Source organism: Coenobita brevimanus, chromosome 96, assembly GCF_032717465.1.
Source record: "Coenobita brevimanus isolate Jiangsu-jjx chromosome 96, ASM3271746v2, whole genome shotgun sequence".
NCBI lineage: Eukaryota > Metazoa > Arthropoda > Malacostraca > Decapoda > Coenobitidae > Coenobita > Coenobita brevimanus.
Genome location: NC_137049.1, coordinates 17,593,476 through 17,616,868, shown reverse-complemented (window position 1 = coordinate 17,616,868; position 23,393 = coordinate 17,593,476). Strand labels below are relative to the sequence as shown.

General features: G+C 42.8%; 1 protein-coding gene across 1 annotated transcript in view; it reads left to right on the top strand.

Moving 5' to 3' along the window:
* Nucleotides 1-712: 712 nt before the first annotated feature.
* The window catches only part of LOC145413473 (uncharacterized), a 364,910-nt gene continuing 342,229 nt past the window's right edge, over nucleotides 713-23,393 (top strand). The window contains exons 1-3 of the mRNA XM_080283171.1: nucleotides 713-751; nucleotides 1,503-1,792; nucleotides 15,400-15,491. Coding sequence (XP_080139297.1) covers nucleotides 713-751; nucleotides 1,503-1,792; nucleotides 15,400-15,491 — 421 coding nt within the window. The remainder of the gene's footprint in view (nucleotides 752-1,502; nucleotides 1,793-15,399; nucleotides 15,492-23,393) is intronic.

The window sequence follows — 23,393 nt, the reverse complement described above, 5'->3', positions numbered from 1 at the left end:
TGCACCAGCAATTTCCTTGAAGCACTGTTGAAGTAATTGTGAGGCAGTTCTGAATTAAGAAAATTGTGATGCTGGAGAAGGGTGCCATCACTTGGTGGCACTGATATACCGTAGCCTAATGGCTCTGCTGTCCTATACAAATGTCCCTTAGCTCCCTCCCATACTTCAAAAGGAGGCTGATGAACTGCAAAGGGCAGCATCAGCATGGTCTCCAGTAGGTTCATATCTAGATGAAGTGGGGGCCACAGCAGCCACAACAACGAAGAGAACAGGAAGGCAAGAGTCAGTGATGTTACAATAGTAAATGATGTGAAGGCAACCCAAAGTGCTTATACTGTTGCTGTTATTGAGTTACCAATCTTTCTGGCCAAGCAGACCCATCAACTGCAAGCATGTAACTCTCTCTACAGGGCCGTCCCTTGCAGTGAACTGATACTCCCCCGCAGCAGACAATGCCTCACCTGAGTGGGAAGGTATTGTCTGCTGGGGAAGAGTGTGGAAGTTTGGTTCCTGAATGGACACCACACTTGTTTCCACCTAGTTAACAGTGGCACCATAGTAGTCTTCTCCTCACCCTGTTATTTGGTTTTATGGTTACCATCCAGCAGCCGTAAATGGCTTCCTGGGTCACAGGAGGCCATTAGGTTTAACCCTTACTGTAGAGTCACCTGAAGTGAAAATGAAAATAAAAATTAATAAAAGTACAGGAAGGATGGGAAAAACAGAAAGAGAGGAGAACAAACACTCACAAGTAAGAATTAGGCAGCACTACATCAAGCAAGTCACATGAGAAAGGTGAAGGAAGAAGTAGGCAGGACTACATCAAGTAAATGGATGTTGAATGTCACAACCTACCATCAGTGATTGAACTGTATAATTAGCATACTGTAGTTGAATGTTGTAACAAGGTCATATTCTTAGGCATATGTATGCAATTTTCAGTTTTTTTTTTTTTTTTTTTTTTTTTTTTTTTTATAGGTTACATATGTAACAAATGTCTTCTTGATACTATACCCCATTTACTCTTTACCTGGCCTAAAGTTGCCATCTCTTCATCTTGAATGCTGAGTTGTAATAATAGATTGTTTAGAATATGATGCCAGGTGCTTTGGAAAGGATGCAGTGCTGGAGTAGCCTGTTATTTTTTTCAACCACTGAGCTATGTGAAATAAGCTGGTAAAGGACACAAATCTGGGCCAGGTTAATGTAAAAACAGTATACATAGATATTGTAGCTTAATATAATATATCTAATGGTGGATGTTTTGATGTACAGTCAGGGACAAAAGTTTGGCCAAAATTTCTCCTCTTCTACTCACTTCTGAGTGCAGGCAAATCATCCCAAGCTGAGAGATATGGTGCCTCAGAAACAAAAGTGATTGATATCCCCAAGTGTGAAGAACATACAGTAGAATAGCAGGTGAACTTTTGTCCTTGACTGTCCACGAATTGGCTAGTGTGGACCTGGATCTGTATTGTATATCAAAGCCATATGCCCCGCAGAGCTTGGAGGACATTCTGGGATGTGTGGCTGACCTGGAAACTGAAGATGTAGTGTATCTGGAGGAGTACTTGAGTGGGAGAGGGGAAGAAGAAACATCATACAGTCTGGTTGCCTTTTCCCCACTTCATCCTCTACCTTCATCTGTATCTTCCTCCTGGTCAGTCTGGGAAAGGGATGAAGAGCAGATAGAATCCATAAATCCATTGCCTCATGTCAGGCAGAGATGGGAGAAAGATGAAGACTGTGATGATGTCAGCGTTGGTCAAGCAGGTGATCTAAATATATCCAGGTAATAGCTCCTGTTGTTTGTTTGACATTGTAAAGCTATATTGTATGTACAGTTGTCCTTGAACTTCCACAGAACAAACACCTGCATTCCCTGCCTATTCTTGAATCAGTCCTGGAATGAAAAATGAACATATAGAAAGAAGGAAGGGGAAAAAAACAACAACTGTAAAGGTATGTGAGCTGTCACTGAGCCTTGACCCATTTTACATTGAGTTACAGAAGTTGTTTTATGGGGAGGGGCACTAACCTTCCGCCAACCCACCTGTTGATATGTAGGGAACGTGTATGGGTCGGTTGTATGATTACCACCCGACATTGTAAATAGTTTCCAGGTTAACAGGAAACCATTAGGCTTGTCACTAAGTGTAAAGCCACCTGGAAAAGAAAGAAGGGTAGCAAAAAGTAAAAGGAAAGATGGGAGAAATAGGAAGAGTGGAGGGCAGACACAGAAAACTAATGGTAAAGGTAAAGGAAGAAGTAGGCAGGACTACTGTACATCAAGTGATTAGATGATAGTTGCTGCCACCTATCTATCTATCTGTAGCCCGACGCCCTAATCCCGCAAAGGGTGGCCGCAGACAAAACGCCTCCAAGTCGCTCTGTCACCCACCATTTGACTACCCTCCCCCCAACTCACCCCCCCCCTCCCTCATATACCTCTCTACTCCATCCCTCCACCTCATCCTTGGTCTACCCCTCCCTCTCCCTCCCTCCACCTCACCTACATACACCCTCTTAGTCTTTCATTCTCCATTCTCTTCACATGTCCAAACCACCTCAGTGTATTTCTCCTAATCTTCTCAACCACATCCACATCCACCCCACAATGTTCCTTCACTTCATTCGTCAACCTGTCCCTCCACGTCACTCCACATGCTCCTCTCAAGTAATTCATTTCCACTGCTCTCACTCTTGACTTGTTCCCACCTACCATCATTAAATGCATTGTAGGTAAACAGTATACTAATTATTCTTGCTGGTTAGATCTGTACACACATGGAGCATGGAGTGATTGCACCATGCCAAGCACATTGGTAGGCTGCAAGCAAACTCAGCTAATTGTCTGCTAGCAAATGCTACATGGCAGTGAAGGATTTTTATATTCCGGTTTGTGTATTTCCACTTTAAGTACATGATTTAACTAATGCAAAAAATTTTTCCCATAGTTTATTGGTGGATGTTGAATATGAGTATTTACTTTTTCTTTTTTTTTAAGGCTGTCTCCTGATGGTAGGTGGGGACACTCACCATCCACTCACTCAGTGTAGTGCTGCTTTGGGTGTCTGCCCTTTCCTCTTTTCCTTCTTTCCTCTTCTGTCTTTCTTTCTTTCATTCTTTCCTCTTCCTTCTGCCTATGGGTGACTTTACACTCCTTCTTCTGTCTTACTTTCTTTCATTCTTTCCTTGTCCTACTGCCCATGGGTGACTCTACACTCAGTGACAAGCCAAATGGTTTCCGGTACACCAGGAAACCATTTACTACACTGGGTGGTAACCTTATAACCATATTATGGTGCCCTTTTTTAGTGGGTAATTAAGGCATTTCAGTCAGATTGAGCCTGTGTAGGTTTATATCTAAGGGGGGGCTGGGGTTTATTTCTCACGTAATGGCACTCAGGGATGAATGAGGCTGGTTACCCTCATCTTAAATGTCAGGACCAACTTGCCTAGCCCTGGGCTTCTACGCTTCTCATGGAGCAACATAGGATTGGATGATGGATGGATGGATGGTCTTTTTTGTGTTACGTAATTTGCAGCTACTTAGCACAAAGGAGACAGCCTTAAAAAAAAAAAAAAAAAAAAAAAAAAAAATCAATTTCTGTCTGTCTATAGCCAAACGCCATAATCCCCTAAGGCGTGACGTTTGTCTTTGAGATAGTTGTTTTATGGGGAAGGCACTAACTCAGCCAGCCCACTTTGTGACACAGGGGACACTAATGGGTTGGCTGTATGGTTACCACCCAGCATTCTAAATGATTTCCTGTCTTACAAGAAACCATTTTGCCTGTCACACAATTTAAAGCCACCTGAAAAGGAAAGATGAGAAATAAAAAGTGAGAGGAACAATAGGGAGCATAGGAAGAGAGAAGGCAGACACAGAAAAAGAGTGATAAAGATGAAGGAAGAAGTAGGCAGCAGTACATCAAGTGAGTGGATGTTGGTCACCACCACCTACTCAGTTTACTAATTAATATTATATTCTGCACTTTTGGGTGATTGCTGTTGTAGGATTCTTCTCTTTAGCGTTGAGGCTAAGCACCTCGAAAACTTCCTCAAATGATTAATGTACAGTATTTTCATAGTTGGGGTGCTCACCATCCACTCAATTGATGTAGTGCTGCCCTCTGGTGACTGCCTTTTCCTCTCTTCCTTCCTTCCTTCCTCTTCTGTCTTTACTTCCTTCATTTGTTCCTCTTCCTTCTGCTTATGGGTGACTTTACGCTCTCTTTTCTGTCTTTATTTCCTTCATTCTTTGCTCTTCTGCCTATGGGTGACTCTACACTGAGTGACAAGCCAAATGGTTTCCCATACACCAGGAAACCATTTACCATGCTGGGTGGTAATCATATAACCAGATTATGGCACCTGGTGGTTCAGTGGGCGTTAAGAAGTTCCAGTCAGATTGAGCCTGTGCAGGTTTCTATCCAAGGGGTGGTTGGGGTTTATTGTTCAGGGACGAGTGAGGCTGGTCACTCTCATCTTAAATGTCAGGGCCAAGTTGCCTAGCCCTGGGTAACACAGGATTAGATAGATGATGATTTTCATAGTCAAGGGTGGGGGTGTTAATTTTTATGTACAGCTCTTACATACAGTACTTTAAAATTTGTGATTTTTCTTCACTAATATTCCATTAACCCCTTAACTGCAGGGCGTCACTTTCGTGACGCTTGGGAGCAAGGGATCATACCGCGGGGCGTTGCTTTTGTGATTCTGTGTTATTTTGAATTCACCCGGGCTTCCAAGTGGGGGCTTGTATCATTTATCAGTACTGCCAATGTCCAACACTAGTCAGCACTCCTAATCTCATCTGTACTCCCATCCATTGTTGACAATTTAGCCATTTCTCCCCTTTCTTGACTCCCCTCCCTACCCCCCCTCCATTACCCTATCCTCTCGCCTGCCCGGCCATGCTACGCTAAGTAAATCTTCCCTGGAATTTTCCACTGATTTCATCCATTGAAATAAGCCCTATGCCCTATTCTTATACCAAATAATATATACAAGAAAGAAATAAGGTAAGTGAGAGTGCCATACACCTGGAATTGGCTAATTATCACCTGACAACACCTCACGTGCACTCGTTCGCTAATTTTCGCTGTTTATTTCCCCTTGAAATATGCCGTATAATCTATTTTCGTAATAAATATACATATAAGGAGGGAAGGGAGAAGCCTAAGTGATATTTACATTCACCTGGAACGACCTAAATTATAATGTATTGTCTAGATTTCCTGCCAATCATTTCACTGCTATAAATTAGCTGTGTCAAGAGGCTAGCTAACGTTGGCAGTCATGAATTTCCCTAGGTAGGCCACCACCCCGGCCCACCCTTATCAGTTCACTCTCATCTCCCGAAGTGGAGGTACGTCTGTTCGCTCTTGCTAGCTTCAGGGACTTTTTCACCCCCATGCAAAGGGCCCTGTGACCTTTACCCCCTACTAAACCTCATGTGGAAAGAGGTAAAGGGCTGACAATTGATAAAAGAGTGACTACGATCTTTCTATTGAGTAAAACAGTGCAAGTGGAATTGTAAATACAGTAATCACTCCAATATCCGGATCAATAGAGCCATCGGTAGGTTCGGATATTGGTTTTGTCCGGATATTGGGCCCCAGCTTATGGACTTGTACTTACGGACCCTAACACAGAGAAACACCTATACAACTCCCTCCGGACATGCATAGCACCTATTTAACACCCAAATCACACCAATAAGGCACATAAATGACTGAAATAAATGCAATAGACACATAAAATGTGGGTTTAGAAGTATGTTCATACATTAATAAACATTCTGGTACTTATGGACTCTAACCGAACCTAACCTAACCGAACCTAACCGAACTCTGAAAAACACATTCCTACTGCACATGCATGAGGTAAGTTTAGTATGGAAAGAAGTACAGTATGACACTTTCTGGTAAGTATAGTATGGGAAAAAATACAATATGAAACATTCTGGTAAATATAGTATGGAAAATAGTACAACATGAAACATTTTGGCTACTTACAGCAAGTCCCTGGCCACCTCGATGAATAACCGCCTCCTCTCGGACTCTGACAGTAAGAACGATTTCCTGAAGCACTTGCACTACACTCTTCCTGAAGTCTTGCACTGAACTTAGTCACTAACACACAGAAGTCCGTTCTTTTCACAGTGTTCACTTTAGTCCAAATAATGTTCCATTAAATTTAAGTGTTGCACATTAACTTTTCCCAAGTTTTTTAAGTTTCCAAAGCCAAAACAAAGAAGGTTAGTTACGTTAAATTTCTTTTCTACTTAGTCTTTTCTCCCAACTTGAAAACCTTAACACAACACACCGTTTTTCACTGCACAACACTCAAAATTCCCGTGTGGTCTAGTGGAGAAGTTCTTGCTGTTTATTCACTGTCAGAGCCCGAGAGTATCACTGGCAGGCGTCCAAGGGGTGCATCGGTGGGTAGTGGTGATGGCGTACCGACTACAGAAGACTCTGAAGACAGCCGCAAACTCACGTCGAGCGGTGACTCCACTGTAGCTGATGTGCTGGGCTGTGGCTCGGAGCATGAGGGCCTGTCTTGGGGAGGCAACGGAGTGGAACCAGGGCTTGGCACAGCGGGGGTCACGGGCCTGAAAAAACTGTCAATCGTTGACTGACGCAAGGACCGACGATTCTGGCGATTGATGATGCGCTGCCGGAAAGCACGCACTTCCTCCACGAGTCCCAAGGGCCCCATCTCCCTGTCGCAGTCCGGGTGTTCCAGGTAGTCTAGGACGAACTCTAGATGTTCCCGGAGTGCGCTCAGCTTGGGGATGGCTGGAGTAGTGTCCTGCTGGGCGGAGTCTGCATCATCATCGCCTTCGTCGTCGGAATCTTCAAGTTCGGGACTGACACCAGCAACCGAAGACGCGATCTCGATATCAGACAACGTCTGATACCCAGGATCGCCCTCGTCGTCGTCCAACCACTCACGAACATCGTCCACATCAACATCGTCGCCGTGCGTACGTAGCCGTGCATGGAAGTCATCCACGTCAAACCCTAGGAAATCGTACTCCACATCTGTTCCGAGAAGCAGACGAGACCAACCATTTTCAAGAGTTTTCACAGGGACTTCCTTCCATGCACTAGCCCAGTTGTACAGCGCAGACTTGATGTTGTAGCGGCGAAGGTTTTCCAAAGTCCGCTTGCCTCGAGTGTCACGTCCTTCCCTGCGCTCGTCCTCGTCCTCGAGAACCACCATCACCTCGTCCAGGAACTTCCGACGGTACAGGCGCTTTGTTGCCACGATCACTCCTTGGTCCATTGGTTGAATGAGAGCAGTCGTATTAGGTGGCAGAAACATGCACCTAATACGGCCATTCTCAGCAACCAAGTCCTTGTCGCACGGGTGGGCAGGTGCATTGTCGAGGAGAAGGAGAGCCTTTACCTGGTCGCGAGGAATTCCCAGTGTCTTCGTCTGGTAATGTATGACCTCCTTGACGAAGTGATGGTGAAACCAGTCTTTGAAAATCACAGCTGTGAACCATGCTTTCAAAGAATGGTACCATACGACAGGAAGGACATCCATCACCCCACGAAGGCACCGAGGCTGCTTTGCACGGCCAACAATAACGGGCTTAAGCCGGTGCATGCCGTTAGCATTGGCACAACACAAAGCAGATATCCGTTCCTTAGAAAGCTTGCGGCCAGGTACACGCTTCTCCGTCTCATCGGCGAGAGTGTTCGTTGGCACCGAGCGATAGAATAGGCCAGTTTCATCAGCGTTATAGACTTGACCGAGAGTGAGGCCCTCCCTGTCGATCAAGCCTTTCACCTTGTGCCGAAACTCGTCCACTCCATCCTCGTTAGCGTCCAATGCTTCGCCATGTGCTTTACGGTTAGTAAGGCCATGTCGCAACTTGAACGCGAAGAGCCAACCCTCGGATGCCTTGAAGTCTAGGGCGTCGTGAAGCCTTGCAAACTTCTCAGCAGCAGCCTTCAGCTCCGTTCCACGTACCATCACACCAGCTGCACGTTGCTGTCGATACCAAATCAACGTGGAGCGGTCGATCTCTGCATACTTGGGAGTAAACATAACCTTCCTCTCCACGTTGCGTTTGCTTCTCGACGAGAAGTCAGCCGTGTACTGCATGAGCTTGTCTCGGGAACGCTTGATATCAAACAAAGTCGACCGGGCCAGGTTGAACTCGCGGAGAATGCGAGAGGAAGACCAACCCGCATCAACCTTCTCCAATATCTCCCGTTTCTTCTCCAGAGTCAACACCACTCTCTTCCTTTTCTCAGGAGGCGGGGCCATCATCACACACACTAAGAGTAGGGCAGAGAGCAGCAGGAGGCCTTGCAGCAAGTACGGCACCACCACAAAAGCGAGCACGTGGGCAGCCATGACGAAGAGCGTAGGTCTAGTCGCGGTGAGAGACAGGCGGGAAGTGGGGAGGATGCAGCGGCGCTCTATCGGACGTCGGAGGAATGACGAACCAAAACAATGCTCTCACACGGCGCGTGCGGCAAGTTCAAATTACGGACGGCAAAAAATCGATTTTTTTTCCAATTTTTTTGGATTTTCGGACCATTTTGGGAATGTTTGATCCCAGGACGATAAGGTTCGGTTAGTGGGGATGTTCGGTTATTGGGCGTCCGGATATTAGAGGGATTACTGTAATGTGTAAACAGCAAGTGAAAGTCCATCCATCCATCCATTGCCAGACGCCATGTATCCCATATGGGGTGGCCAAGGGCTTAGAGTTAATTGTTTTACAGGGAGGGGCACTAATCCTCCACCAACCCCACTTGACACGTAGGGAGAACGTTATGCCAACAGCATCTGGTGTTCCCAGGCGGTCACCCAAAATCAATTTAATATTGCGGGGATTCGAACCAGCGCTTGCAACTGCGTGAGTACAGCAGCTTACCAAGTGAACGGTGGAAAATAGTTTTATAAGTTACTTCAAGTGACAGTGCATAACACAGTGTAAATAAAATAGAAATGTAAATAACGTAAATAAAATAGAGAACGTAAATAGAAACGTAAATGAGTAGTATTATAAGGATACGAGTATATACCCTAGGAGTAATGAAAGTGAAAGTTTCACTCTAGCATGTCTGAATACTATGAGTTGTGAGAGTGAAGGTGAAAGTGACATTCACTCTCAATGCTAGTATACAGGAGGAGAAAGTGAATGCTACGTATTTTACTGAGAAATTGAATCCCTACAGTGACAATAAACTAACACTACTGAAGGAAACTTATGGATAAAGACTGTAGATATATAAGTGTTATATAGTAATAGAAATATAAAGTGTGAGGGGTTTTATGAATAATAAATGACAGAGTACCAAGAGCGAACTAGCGCAAGTGTGACGGTCAGACGCGCTCATAATTTTCATTGCTTTCACGGTGGGTTTTTTTTTGGAGTATGGATCCCAAACTATGACAATCATAGAGTAGTGTTTATAGTGTTAATATCTGGCTGTGGTAATCATATTACGGGTTGTCGGGAAGTGTAAAGTGGAGACTTCGTTACCCAACTTCAGAGGTCTCCACAAGTCCTACGGTAACCGACGAAGGCTCAGCAAACATTCCAGGAGAAAGCTGAAGGTATGTGCCATAAGCATATGTGATTTTAATATTCTAGGACTAATAACTGATTTTTGGCAAATATTTTTTGAGAGTCTGTCGGAGCCCGGATAACCCCGCGGCACACGCAAAACATTGGTAAACATGCCCGCGGTGTAGGGGTTAAAAAATCATCGCTTGCCATAATGCTATAACACCACTAAGTGTGCATGCACGGAGATGGTTACATTGACATTTCAGTGAAATTGTAATTTGGCAGATCACCCAAATCATCCAGCAGTGTGTTGTCTGTGGTCCCAGTAACTTTGTTGCATTTTCAAGAGCCAGGGCATTCCACCACATTCATATAAAAGTTTATCAAAGTTCATCTCAAGGAGTATTTGATAGCAGACTTATTACTATACCAAATACTGTATGTGGTTTTTAAGGAGATGTTGAAGTACAAGTGTTAGATTATTTCAAGTTGAAGCTCCCATTAAACGATATATGTCAAAGTTAATACACTACTTTCATTGCATTATCTTCTGAACGCATATCCTCATATATTTTATGTTGGATATGTACATGTAAGGCTTCCTTTATTTGTTAGGTATAAAAAAGATTGATTGAAAGAAGTCCAGATGTTAATGTGTGTTTGTTTTGTATTAACCATAATTTCCATACTTTCATACATTATAGTTTAAATACACAAAAGGATTTGCCCAAAGATATTACAGTCATTACTCATTTTACGATGATTCGGTTTACGATAATTCGCTACAACGATAATAGAAAAGTTCCACCCCAAAATTCGATTTACAATAAATTTTCCGCTATAATGATTTTGCCATCGGAAAGCGCCAGGCACACGCAAGGTGGCCGTCGTTTGTCTCAGGCAAGATGGCGGCCCCGGCGTGCAGCGCATTGTTATGGTTCAGGTCCCACCACCCCTTCAAAGCCCTGTCTTTTCAACTTGTTCATGTGTATTCCCCTGTTATCGTCACCTCTCAGCCAAACATCATACTACAGTACAGTAATCCCTTAATTCACGCGAATGTTATGTTCCCAGACCCTTCATGTATGTGGTAAATTCGCGTATACATTCTGCCCATGTGTGCACGTAATTACGCATGTATATTAAGTGTATTACATTTGAATAATACTGTTTATGCACTACATACACTTTATAAAGTAGCATAAAGTATGAAAAACAACAAAATTGTAAGAAATTTAACTCATACTGAAAACTGACAAGCACAGGCGTAGGTGGAGACACTTTACCACAGTCTGGTGCACTAGCCATCACTGCCTCCCGTATGCTACGTTCTGCCTTCTTTATTGTACGAACAGTTGACTCATTCACCCCAAACATACGATTCCGTGACAATTCCCCGTAAAGTCAATTCACCGTCAAAACATGAACAATTTACCGTCAGGACCATTCCCCGTCATTCTATAAATATACTTATTACTGATTAGTTAATACTTTATTAACTAATTTTCAGGGGGATTTTATAACTCATTTAAGTAAAAAACTAGTGTACAGTACTGTACTTGCTAAATAAATTGGTATGTAAATAAATGACGGGGAATCGTCCTGTCGGCGAATTGTTGCCGACATTCCTTCCCTAAGTTTGTCCAACACTTTAACTTTCTTTGTCAGCGACATCACTTTATGAGCCCACTATGGCGTGTTACCACGTGCATCACTTGCACCATGCTTATACCCCATGTTGAAACAAGGCAAGCAATCACTGGAAGGCAGAAAAGTAAGCCACAAATAACGATTCGCCAGTCACGCACGGTTCAACCATCAGATTCAAACTGTGTGGTGCGTGGTAGACCTCCCCCGCCCCCCCACACACACATGTATGCGCACTGGCAGCAGGTAGGCATTTTTATATTTTATTTATTTCTCTCATATATTAAAATTATTTATGTGAATACTATAATTTTATGTTTTAATTATTGTATGAAAAATTCGTGGATAACCGAAATCGCGTGGAAAAAGTTCGCGTGAATTAAGGGATTACTGTGGATTTGTGTGCCTAGTGGTAAAGCCAGTGCCAGTGTAGGCCCCCTTGCTATGGTTGGTTCAGGTATGGGTCCCAGTGCTAAGGTTGGTGCAGGTTTGGACCGGATTCCCCTCCCCCTAACCTGTTCCTGTCTGATTCAGAGGCTGACCACTAGAGCCTGTAAGCACAGGCTGTCCCCCAGCCTCGGGGGGGACGACTTGGACCACCACAGGAAGGAATGAAGGTGGGTTGTCATTTATGGTTCACTCTTGGTTAGGTGACTTTGGGAAGTTGAGTTGACGTAACCCCCCTTTTATAATAGGTTTCAATCTCCCAATTTACGATAAAATCGGTGTACGATGAGGTATGACCTGACGTAATCCCATCGTAAAACGAGTAATGACTGTACTTGCATATTACAGTACTGATGTGGAGCCTACCTTTGACCCGGGCTGATATCTAGGTCAGAGCTAGTTATTCATATTCAGTATCCACCAATAAGTTGTGAGGAAAAATAATTTTGCATTAAATCTTTTATTTGAAGTGGAAATGTACAAATACTCTATACAAATCTTTCACTGCCACGTTGCATTTGCTTGCAGGCAATCAGCTGACTTTGTGTACAATCTGCCATTGTGCTTGGCATGGTGCAATTACTCCATGCTGTACAGTATGTGTGTGCATAATATCTAACCTACAGAATACAGTAATTCCTCATTTATCTGGACGTGCGGTATCCAGACCCGTTCATTATCCAGATACTGGACAATTAAACCATTATCCAAATTTACTTGCTATTACCTGGACATAAAAGTCCCCGAAAACCTCCACCGGCCAGTCAATATGTGAAATCTTTAAGTACCGTAGTTTGCTGGGCTCGAGCTGTGAGCGGGAAATAGGCTGTAACCCACAACCAGAGCTAAAATATCCCTCTGCCCCTGTACTGAGTGGTCAAAGTTGCATGCTGGTCCAATCACTCCCAGTGAACCACCAGCACCCGAATAATATGACTGTAACCCAGAAGCAGTGTCAATGCATCCGTATGCATCCCCACCGAATGTCCAAAGTTGTGTGGCCACTGGGTTAAGTCTTTCCCAGATTCCACCATGCACTGAACACAGACCACAAACCATGAGTACGTGTTCTGTGACAGTGGCCGTCTGCCTCTGTACCGAACGTCCAAAGTCGCCCGGTCACCGGGAGTTTTGTTTCCGAATGGCCACCATGTGTCTAATAGACCACAAGCCATGAGTAAATGTACTGTACAGTAAAAGCACCTGTCTGCCTCTTGACAGAAGGATGATAATCCTGCCCACAACCTCACTTCTTCCCCCCCTCTCGGCTCCCCCCTCACTCCCTCAGTCCCTCCCCTCCATTGTGTTGATAGCGCTGATTCTTGAGTTTTTCAAGCTTTTTGTGATTTATTCGAATACTATTGGTTGTATTGAAATTCCAAGGCAACCACGAGAAAACTCATGAAATTCAACATCTAGACATGTGCTTAGCTCTTGGAAGATGCTAGCAAAATTTTGCAATAGGATGGTGGGAAGTTATACGAAGGTATGTTTACTCTTGGACACTGTTTATTTTCATTGCATTTTTGTACTTTTACTCATCAGTTTTCTGTGTCTTTATTAGCTTATCTCATAGTATAAACACCAGCGAAGATGATGGTATACCATTTATACCAATTTAACCAAATTCTGATGGCATGTTTGGCCATGGATTTTTTTTGTGGCCCAGGAGCAGTTATCACTGGTGTCAGATAACTGATTTTCCAACCTTCTTGATTTTTTTGTGTGGATGTTTATTGTTTATACATTGTTTCCTTGGTGTATAGCATTAATATGGCTAATCCTACTTGTGTTTTGTTGTCTAAATATGGCAGATTGACCTGAAAAGAGTGCCAAAATTAGGAGAGGTACTGTACATACAATAGGATGTTTCTTGGTTTTCATTTTTATGATTTTTGTTTTCTTGGTGTTTAACATTGCTTTGGATATTCCTTTGTGTATTTTTATGTCTAAATATGGCAGATTGGCCTGAAAACAATCCCAAAATTAGGAGGGGTACTGTACGTATAATTGTGTATAGGTTGGGTGTTTTTTGGTTCACAGTGTTTTTATTTTTTCATGGTTTTCATGGTATTTAGCATTACTTTGATATTCCTTTGTGTGTTTTGATGTCTAAAAGTGGCAGATTGACCAGAAAACTGCCAAAATTAGGAGGGGTACTGTGCATACAGCAGTGTATATATGGGTGTTTTTTGGTTTTCAGTGTGTTTTTTTTTTAATGGTTTTCTTGATGTTTAGCATTACTTTGGATATTCCTATGTGTGTTTTGATGTCCGAATATGCCTGAATGACCAGAAAACACTGCGAGAGTAAGCAGAGGTACTCTACAAATAGGGTAGGTATAGGTTGAAGATTGAGTATAGGTAGGGTCTGGGTATAGTAGTGGGATATTGTTCATTATCAGGACATTGCCACTACCCGGACATGCCCTTGGCTCAATTATGTTGGATAATTGAGGGATAACTGTACTTAATTTGCTGTTTATTTATGATGTATTTATGATAATGCCCTAATGGTCAGGGCTAAGTAATAGCTTGCATATCTGTGAAGCAGCATTCATTTCCATCTATGCATCTCATTCTCAGTTTTAATTAATAACAGTACCATCCATAAACAAGCCTTAGATGGCTGTTCTTGTTAACTAGCTGGAGTACAATTAGGTTAAAATGGTTTAGGAAATGAGGAAATGATTGTTGAGTAGCTGCTAATGGATGCCAAGGACTGAAGAATGTTGGGCTGTCAGACCCATTTTCAGGAACAGTTTTGCTCTTTTTACAGGCATCACATATTCACAAGGGGTCTTATAATGTATTCCTCACAAATTTTTTGGATTTGCTTTATAGAGTAATACTCCAGTTGTGCTTTGTTTTGTTTTTCAGAAAAACGTAATGCTGTATCTAGCCCACCCGGTCCCAACCGATTTTCCACCACTGACTCCCCCCAATCCCGACCAATTTTGGGAAAAAAAAATTTTTGGCTCAAACCTCTGCTTTTGGTGAGAAACATCGAAAATTCATAGAGAAAAATCGCTCACCTGAGGTTTAAAATACTGGATACAGGTAGCAATACCCCCTTATCTTACTGGGTTTTCTATCAGGCTGGCTTCAAAGAAAACGAGTTTTATGGGAGGGTAACTATTCCAAATCACTCATAAATGGTATTTATTTGTTTATTTGGTACGAATTTATGTGTAGTACAAGAGTATATTGGTTTTCACAAAGTAATATAGGCAATATAAGCATTGTTTCACTCACCAAACACATCAATATACCTGACCTTTTTTGGCGATATTACCTGATCATCATTTCTGACTGTTTCTTCTTCTAATGCTATGTAAACTTTGTCCTCCACATTGTCATGGATTGGGGAATCATTCTGGCCTTGAATTTCGTACCGTAGCATGACACTTCTACACTGGCCAGGACACTGGTAACAGGTGAATTGCCGAGATGATGGCATGCAGGGGGGGGGGGAGGTCATGTGGGGTAAGGCATTGTCTCTGCCTGGCATCTTGTAGAGGAAGGTGTCCCGTGTATACGTACCAAAAATCACGCGCGAAATTTGAAAAATATTAAAATGACAGACCTTGCCATTGCATCGCGTTTATATACGTCAACGGGAGTCACAGCGACAAAACGTTCAGACGTATATATACGTCAGCGGGACACGGTGGGTTAAGATTGTTTTATGCATATAGCTGAATATTTGGAGGACTTGTACAAGAGGAATAAGATTCTAAAGTGAATTTATGTTAACAGGAGTGGCAGCGGTGGTGGTAGAGCAGTAAGGGTCAACAAGGGTATAAAACAACCCAAGTTTGTCTCTTACCAGAGTCTTCGTCCAACAAAAGGTTTGTACATATTGCATACAGAGGGGTCTCATTATCTACACCTAATTGGTTCCACATCTCTGGTACAAAAAAATTTGTAGTCATGAAAGTTGAATTCATAACCTTGTGGGAAAATATCAGCTGAATCTACGGGCATTGACAGGTTACTCTTAATATCAGTTTTAATACCCCATCATACCTAACCTTCGACTAAGTTCTGACAATTTTGGAATTAGTAGATGTGGTACGCAAGATTACTTATTGTAATACGTACTACAGTTGTTGTTGACCGAACAAACATCGCTGCAGGGTCATCCTATGTATTGAACTGATGTTCACTTGTGACAGGCAGGACCTGGTCACAGTGAGGTGCAGGGAAGAGTTTGAAGGCTTTGTTCCCAGTTGGATGTGCATTTGTGTGTGACCACCCAGTTAAGAAGAGCACCATAGTAGGCTCCACAGCACGCCATTATTTGGTTATATAGTTACCACCCAGCATTGCAGATAGTTTCCTGGGTTATAGGAAACCATTAAGCTTGTTACTCAGTGTAGAGCCACCTGAGGTGAAAAGAGAGTAATAAAATGTGACTGGAAGGATGGGAGAAATTGGAAGAGTAGGGCATACACTGAATAGAATGATCAGGGTGAAGGAAAACAGAGGTACAGCAGACCCTCATTTTATCATGAACTGGTATGCAGTGAATTGCTTAAATGATGATTGAAAAGTCAGAAGCGTTTTTTGGTATACAGTCACATTTTCACTTATACTTCTGTGATACTGTAAGAAGCCTCACTGGTCAATGTACAGTTCCTGTTTTTGTTTATACAGTTGCTAACAAGCAGGCTTAGTCATTTGTTTGTTCCAAAATGGCCTTTGAACTTGGTCACTGTTGGGTGTGTTAGTGTCATTTTTGGAATTACAATGTGGTGTTGGAGGAAATGAAATACACTCTAGCCTTGCTGTGTAATTGATAGCTTTGCATTATTCACATATAAGATCATCAAGAAGTTATGCGGTACCCCTTCCACCCATAGCAATTGCTAATCTTTGCGTATATGATATGAGCGATCCCTCCAGCTTCCTCGTAGCAACATGCAAGGGACTTGTCATGCATTTGAGCCAAGGTGGCCACCCAATGTTTGTGTGTATAGAAACTTATCCTGAATTAGCTGTGCACTCTCCCTTCTTCCTGTCATCCCTTTAGTTATGTGTCTTGTTGCGATTGACTCACTCCTTTCACGCATCATTCATGGATGTGCATACCCATCAGACCACCATCACTGTCATAATATTGCATTACAGATGAGTGACTAACAGTTTCAGTAACAAGGTGTTCAGATGTTCTTAGTGCATGTAGCTCCTGTGGAAAACAAAAAAATGTTTACACAAATATTCACACTGGTGGAACTAGCCGGTCTCCTTTATGTTACGAATGTAGCTAGCCATCTTCCGTTCATTTCTTTCTATGCATGTTACTTTCTCTTTTAATAAATAACAAAATTATTCTTAGTGCTTGTGCTCTTTCTGTGAAAAGTACGGTAATTAAATATTTATGTAAATATGTATGATAGCTGCTCCAGCCTGTTTCCTTTGTGTTACAAATGTATCTAGTCACCTGCTTTCAGCTGTACTTACAGAATTTCCATCTATGCATGTCATTCTCACTTTTAATGAATGACAGAATATACATAGTGCCTGTAGCTCCATGTGTGGAAAATAATTAAATGTTTATGTAAATGTGCATGCTGGTGGTGTCAGCCCTTCTCCTTTGTGGTACATACAATATGTAGCTAATTGCATGATTCCAGCTCTGCTCATTGAGTCATTTCCGTTTGTTCATCTAACTCTCACTTTTATTAAATATCAAAATACTTGTAATGTCTGTTGCGTCTCCTGTGGATAATACTGTAATGTTTACATATATATGGCCACCCCATACAGGATTAGGGCATCTGGCAGTTGATAGATAGATAGATATATATATGCATAATGGCTGCACCAGCTTGTCTCCTTTGTGTTCAGTACTGCAGTATGGTCTCGTTATATGACTCTTCTTTATGTCATATATAAATCATTAGCATGTTATTTCAAGAGTTATACTCTTTTTCAAAATAAAGTTAATAAATTGGTGGCAATTATGTTGGTGATATTTTTGATGGCCACCTCCGAGAATCTCATGTGAATGCGGCGACGCATGCAAGCCAAGATGGCTGTCCAGTGTTTACATTCACTGTATTTGTCTGCCTTTTGTTCTGTTTTGTGGATGAAAGACTACTGAAATACCATTGCTTAACAAATAGTGCTGTGTGCGATAGTAAGTGAAGTGATATTTTTTTGTCTGAAATTTTGAAACTTATGGCTTGGAAGTCGTGCCAAACTTATGTAACCACCTTCATCTTGATGGGCCTCCTATCAACAGAGTAAGGCGAGATGGCTGCCCAGTGTTTACATTCGCTGTGGTTGTCTGCCATTTGTTTCATTTTGTGTGTGAAAGGCCACTGAAATTCCATTGCTATTGCCAGATAATAGTGCAAGTGCTTAGCAAATAGCTCAGTGTGTGATGCTAACTGAAGTGATACTGTACCTTTTAGTTCGGAGTGTTCATCCAGGCCTTCCAAGTGTCCCCCAGCCTCGGGAGGCTGGTACCAGCATAGGACAAGCTTCAGGTGGGCATTTTAGGTTTCATGGTTGAGGTCACCTCAACACCATTGAACCCACGTTATATTGACCTCACTGTGCGATAAATCGCCATGCAATAGGTCTTCACTTGATGCACCCCAATCACATAACAAGACTGGACTATATAGCTTATGCAGGTGGTTGCATACTTTGGCTCTACTCATTTTCAGGTATGCATCTTCCTCTCATGTTTTATAAATAACAAAGAGGCTAAACAGGCACTAAGAATACATCATCATCATCATCGTCATCATCATCATCATTCGTACCTCCTTTCCCACCCTGCCCTAGAGCAGGAAAGGAGGTCCGGATGATGATGGTGATGATGATGATAATGTATTCTTGGTGCTTATTTAGCCACTTCTGTGGGAAGTAATAATGAAGAGAGAACCTGTATTTTTACACAGGAAATAATAATGTTTGTGTATATATGCACATTGGTGTCACCAGCCTGTCATCCTTTGTATTACATACATTCATTCATCCCTTATTATTCATCGGATTTTTATTAATGGATTTGTTTATGCTCCCAACCACTCCCCTGTGGTTGAATTTCAACTAATTGTTACACTTCCTCCAAAGTTGACCTTTTTCACATTGGTTGCCTTGCTTTGAGATATAGCCAGTGTTTGGTGTACAGTGAGCAACAGTAGTCGTGTCGCGGTTTTGTCCGAAGATTAAATGTAACTCGTGAAACATTATGAACTGTTCGTATGACAGACGGCGGAATGTACCAGACGCTTAGCCCGTTAGCTTATGTTTTCACCAAATTTCACGACACGATTATTGTTGCTTACTGTACAGTATTTTTATTGAGGTATTACGGCTTCAAAACATCTCCAGCCCACTTCTGCAATGTGTGCTAGTGCTGCAAAAGTGCCAAAGCGAGAGGGGGGAAGGAAAAGTAAAGGTTTTCTGTAAACAGCAGAAATACAATAGCTACTAATTTTGCTCCACCTCTTCCTGGATATTTTTCATGTTTTTCTAATCATTAGTGTGCGGGTTAATGATTGTTCAGTGATAATTTCATTTTCCTGTTGATAATATCATGTTTTGCTTTCCCGATGTTTGTTGTCTGAAGCATAAGGGTGGCAACTCACTATAACCTACTTATATCTGCAGAATATTATTGTGTGTCTACCAGACATTTCTTACGACCTAACCTAAATAAACCAAATACAAGCCGATCTAAACTAACTAAACATGGACCTACCTTAACAAAGTAATGTATCTCTCCTAACCTAACTTCCAAACCTAACCATACCTACTCTAACATAACATAATAACCTAAACCTAACCCAGCCTAACCCAAACGAACCTGTCATAACCTAGTCTAAACTGACATTATAACCCACCAGGTTCCAAATATAAATGAATTTCAGATTAAAGTAGGTTATCATAAGTGCTTGTGTTTTTGTTTCCATTTTCATTTTTGAAGGCTTCAACATGCTTGCATGCTTCAGCCTTATTCACCTAATGGTGGGTCTCCATGCTGCTGGATCTCTGGCAGCCTCTCTGTTCAGTCCCTTAACCCTGAGCTCACACTTAATGACCTTGTCCCCGGTCTTTTTTTTGGTCTACCCCTCACAACCTCACCCCTAATATTAACCCCTTAAACGCGGCCGTAAACAGTCGCGTCCCCCCGAGTGGCGGGGTTGTATCGCGGTCTGAGTACCTGTAGGAAAATATTCGCCAAAAATCAGAGATTAACCCTAGAACATTATACTTGGTATGGCAGATAGTACTTACATTCAGCTTTCTCCAGAGACAGGTGTTGAGCCTTCGTGGACTACCCAAGGACTTGTGGAGACTTGCAAAGTTGGGTAACCAAATCTTCACTTTCACACCTCCAGCAACCCGGTTTCCCCTCTACCACAGCCTCATTCTGTCACAGTGAACTTTATACTACAACGTAAAGGTAGTTAGGAATCCGTATTTGTACAATAAGCACTGAAAATAAGGCTAAAATCAACGGAGCGTACGGCCGACATGCAGTGCGGCGGTGGTCTTCCCGTCACTCAACAAACATTTCCATTTTCACAGCTAAAAACATGTATACTACATTATTTTCAATCATATTACTTCCCAAAAGATCACCACGACGCGCTTTTTATTCTGCCTTACGCCCGTCACTTTATTCTCGTTCCTGTCGGCCGCTTGCACTGACTCGGAAGAGCTAGAACTCGCCATAATGTCACTTTGAAAGCCTGCGGTAAACTGACGCTAAACAGGGGCAAACCGTGAGAAAAAAAGCTAGTGTTACAACTGGCGAAACAAGCGTTTCCTATTAGCATAAACTGCTTGTGAGAGGAGAGCGCAGATTTACAGTTCTGAGCACTCAGAGCGCTGCCATGTATCACAGCCAGGCTGGCAGGGGCCGTGGTGGGGGGGGAACGGGGGAAAAATGCAATACTTGGCAACTTCGGAGGTCAGTGGTACAAAGGTCAAGTGTGCTAAAAGTAGCTAAAGGGTGGTGGTACTGATAGACAATACCAGCTGGAGCCTACCTGCCCGCGGTTATTCAAAATTTACTAGAATCGCAAACGCGACGCTCCACCGTTATGTCCTTTATGCCGAGCGTCGCAAACGCGACGATCCGCGTTTAAAGGGTTAATGCTTCTCACTTTCTGTTCCCAGTTATTGTCCCCCATCCTCTCCAAATGCCCAAACCACCTCAGTCTACTTCTCCTCATCACAACACCAGTGCACTCAGTCCCATCCTACCTCTCAACTCTTTCATCGTAAACCTAGTCCCCCCAGGTCTTGCACTCAGGGACGCACTGTGCATCCACCTAATCATTGTCATTTCTGTACCTTTGAGCCTGCAAATATCCTATTCTTCTACTTCCCAGGTCTCTCTAACATACAGCATTACACTCCTAACACATGCTGCATACAAAGATCCTTAGCACTTCGGGAGAGCTCTTTCAGTTCGGGAGAGGCAATAGCTCCATGAACTTCTTCCAGCGATTCCTCACCCCAGCCCCACCTGCAGCACATACCATGTCTCTCAAATAACAAAGCTCTTCCACACACTCAAGAAATGCACCAGCAGGTTCAAACCTTTGATGCCTGACAATCTCCACCTATTCACCCCAACACACCACACACATAAAATCAACATTATCTCGCAGTCTACCACTAATACCAGAACATTTCTTACGCGCCCACTTATCACAAACATTGCACAGGACGGAGTTACTTCCCATGCCCTTGTGGCAAATGGCACATGGCCACTCACCCTCTTCTTTGACAGTACTGCCACCAACTCTAGATATCATCACTTTTGTTTTATCTGCATTTATTCTTAAGCCCTTGCAACCCATACCATCTCCCCACTTCCTTAGTCTTTCCACTGTCTCCCTTTCATTCTCTGCAGTCAACACCAGATCATTAGCATACAACATCTCCCATGGGAATCTATTTCTGAAGTCACTTGAGAGGGCTTCAGGTACCATGATAAACAACAAGGGACTCAAAACTGCCCCCTGATGCACACCAACATTTACAGAAAACTCATCACTCAAAGTCTCCATTCACCTTTACCTGGGTGTAAGCACCCACATACATGGCCATAACCATGCTAACCAGCCACTCTTCGATCCCAAGCTTTCTCGTTGCCCACTTCACCACTTCTCTAGGGACTCTGTCAGAGGCCTTCTCCAAATCAACAAAAACAGAATACAGTTCCCTTTTCTTTCCTATATATGGCATCAGTGGTCCCCCTGACTGGCATAAACCCAAACTGCATCTCATCAGTATTCACTCATTCTCTAATCATACCTTCTAGAACTTTCTCCATTACCATTATTATTTGGTCTAAAAGTTTTATTCGTCTATAAATTTCCCATTCTGGAGCATCACCAGTCCCCTTGTACACATTTACAATTACACTCTTCAGCCAGTCGTCTAGAACAACACACTCATATAAAATTGTATTTATCAGGTCATTGACTAATCTTACCCCTACATCTCCTGATGTTTTGGGCATTCATAGATTTAGAGAAAGCGTATGATAGAATTGATAGGGAGGCTTTGTGGACTGTTTTAAGATTGTATGGACTTGATGGTATGTTACTAAAAGGGGTGAAAAGTTTTTATGTAAATAGTAGAGCATGTGTAAGAGTGGGATATGCTGTGAGTGACTGGTTTCCTGTGAGAGTGGGGCTGCGACAGGGATGTGTGATGTCGCCTTGGTTGTTTAATACTTACATGGATGGTGTTGTAAGGGAGGTGAATGCAAGAGTTTTAGGCGGAGGTCTGAGTCTAGTGAATGTTGATGGTGGAGAGTGGAATCTGAAGCAGCTGCTGTTTGCAGATGATACTTCACTGGTGGCTGATTCAGAGGAGAGATTGAGACAGTTGGTAGAGGAGTTTGGAAGGGTGTGTGAAATGAGGAAATTGAAAGTAAATGAGAATAAGAGTAAAGTGATGAAGTGTACGAGGTTGGTAGATGGTAGGGGGATGAATATAGCTTTGAATGGCGAGTTGCTTGAGGAGGTAGATTGTTTTAAATATCTAGGGTCACATGTTGCTGTGGATGGAAGAATAGATGCAGAAGTGAAGTTTAGAATAAATGAAGTAGGAAAGGTGCTGGGAGGAATGAAAAAAGTGTTTAGATGTCGTTCGCTTAGAATGGATGTAAAGAGAAGGTTGTATAAGGGTGTTGTGGTACCGACTGCATTATATGGGGCTGAAACATGGAATGTGGGTGTAGCAGAGAGGAAAAGTTTGAATGTAATGGAGATGAGGTGTCTGAGGAGTATGTGTGGAGTGACGCGTATGGATCGAGTGCAAAATGATGAAGTTCAAAGGAGAACTGGAGTTGTTCGGGAGATGGCTGGTAGAGTTGAGCAGAGGGTGTTGCGATGGTTTGAGCATATGGAGAGAATGGATAATGAGCGATTGGTGAAAAAGATAACTAGATCTGATGTGAGAGGTGTAAGGCTGAGAGGAAGACCACGAATAGGATGGATAGACAGTGTGAAGAGAGCACTGGATGCGAGAGGGATGTCTGTTGAGCAGGGAAGAGTGGCTGTGCGTGACAGAAATAAATGGAGAGAAATTGTGAATGAATAAGTGATGACGCAGCCCTGAGGGGATATTCTCCCGTATTTGGTCTGATCAGCTAGTCAGGTCAGGTGCGGTTAAGGGGATGGGTCTGTTATGATGTGGCAGGGGTAAACCAGCTCTGCTGTCGGGCCCTGCTGCGGATGTCACTGATTGCATTGCGCAGTTGACCC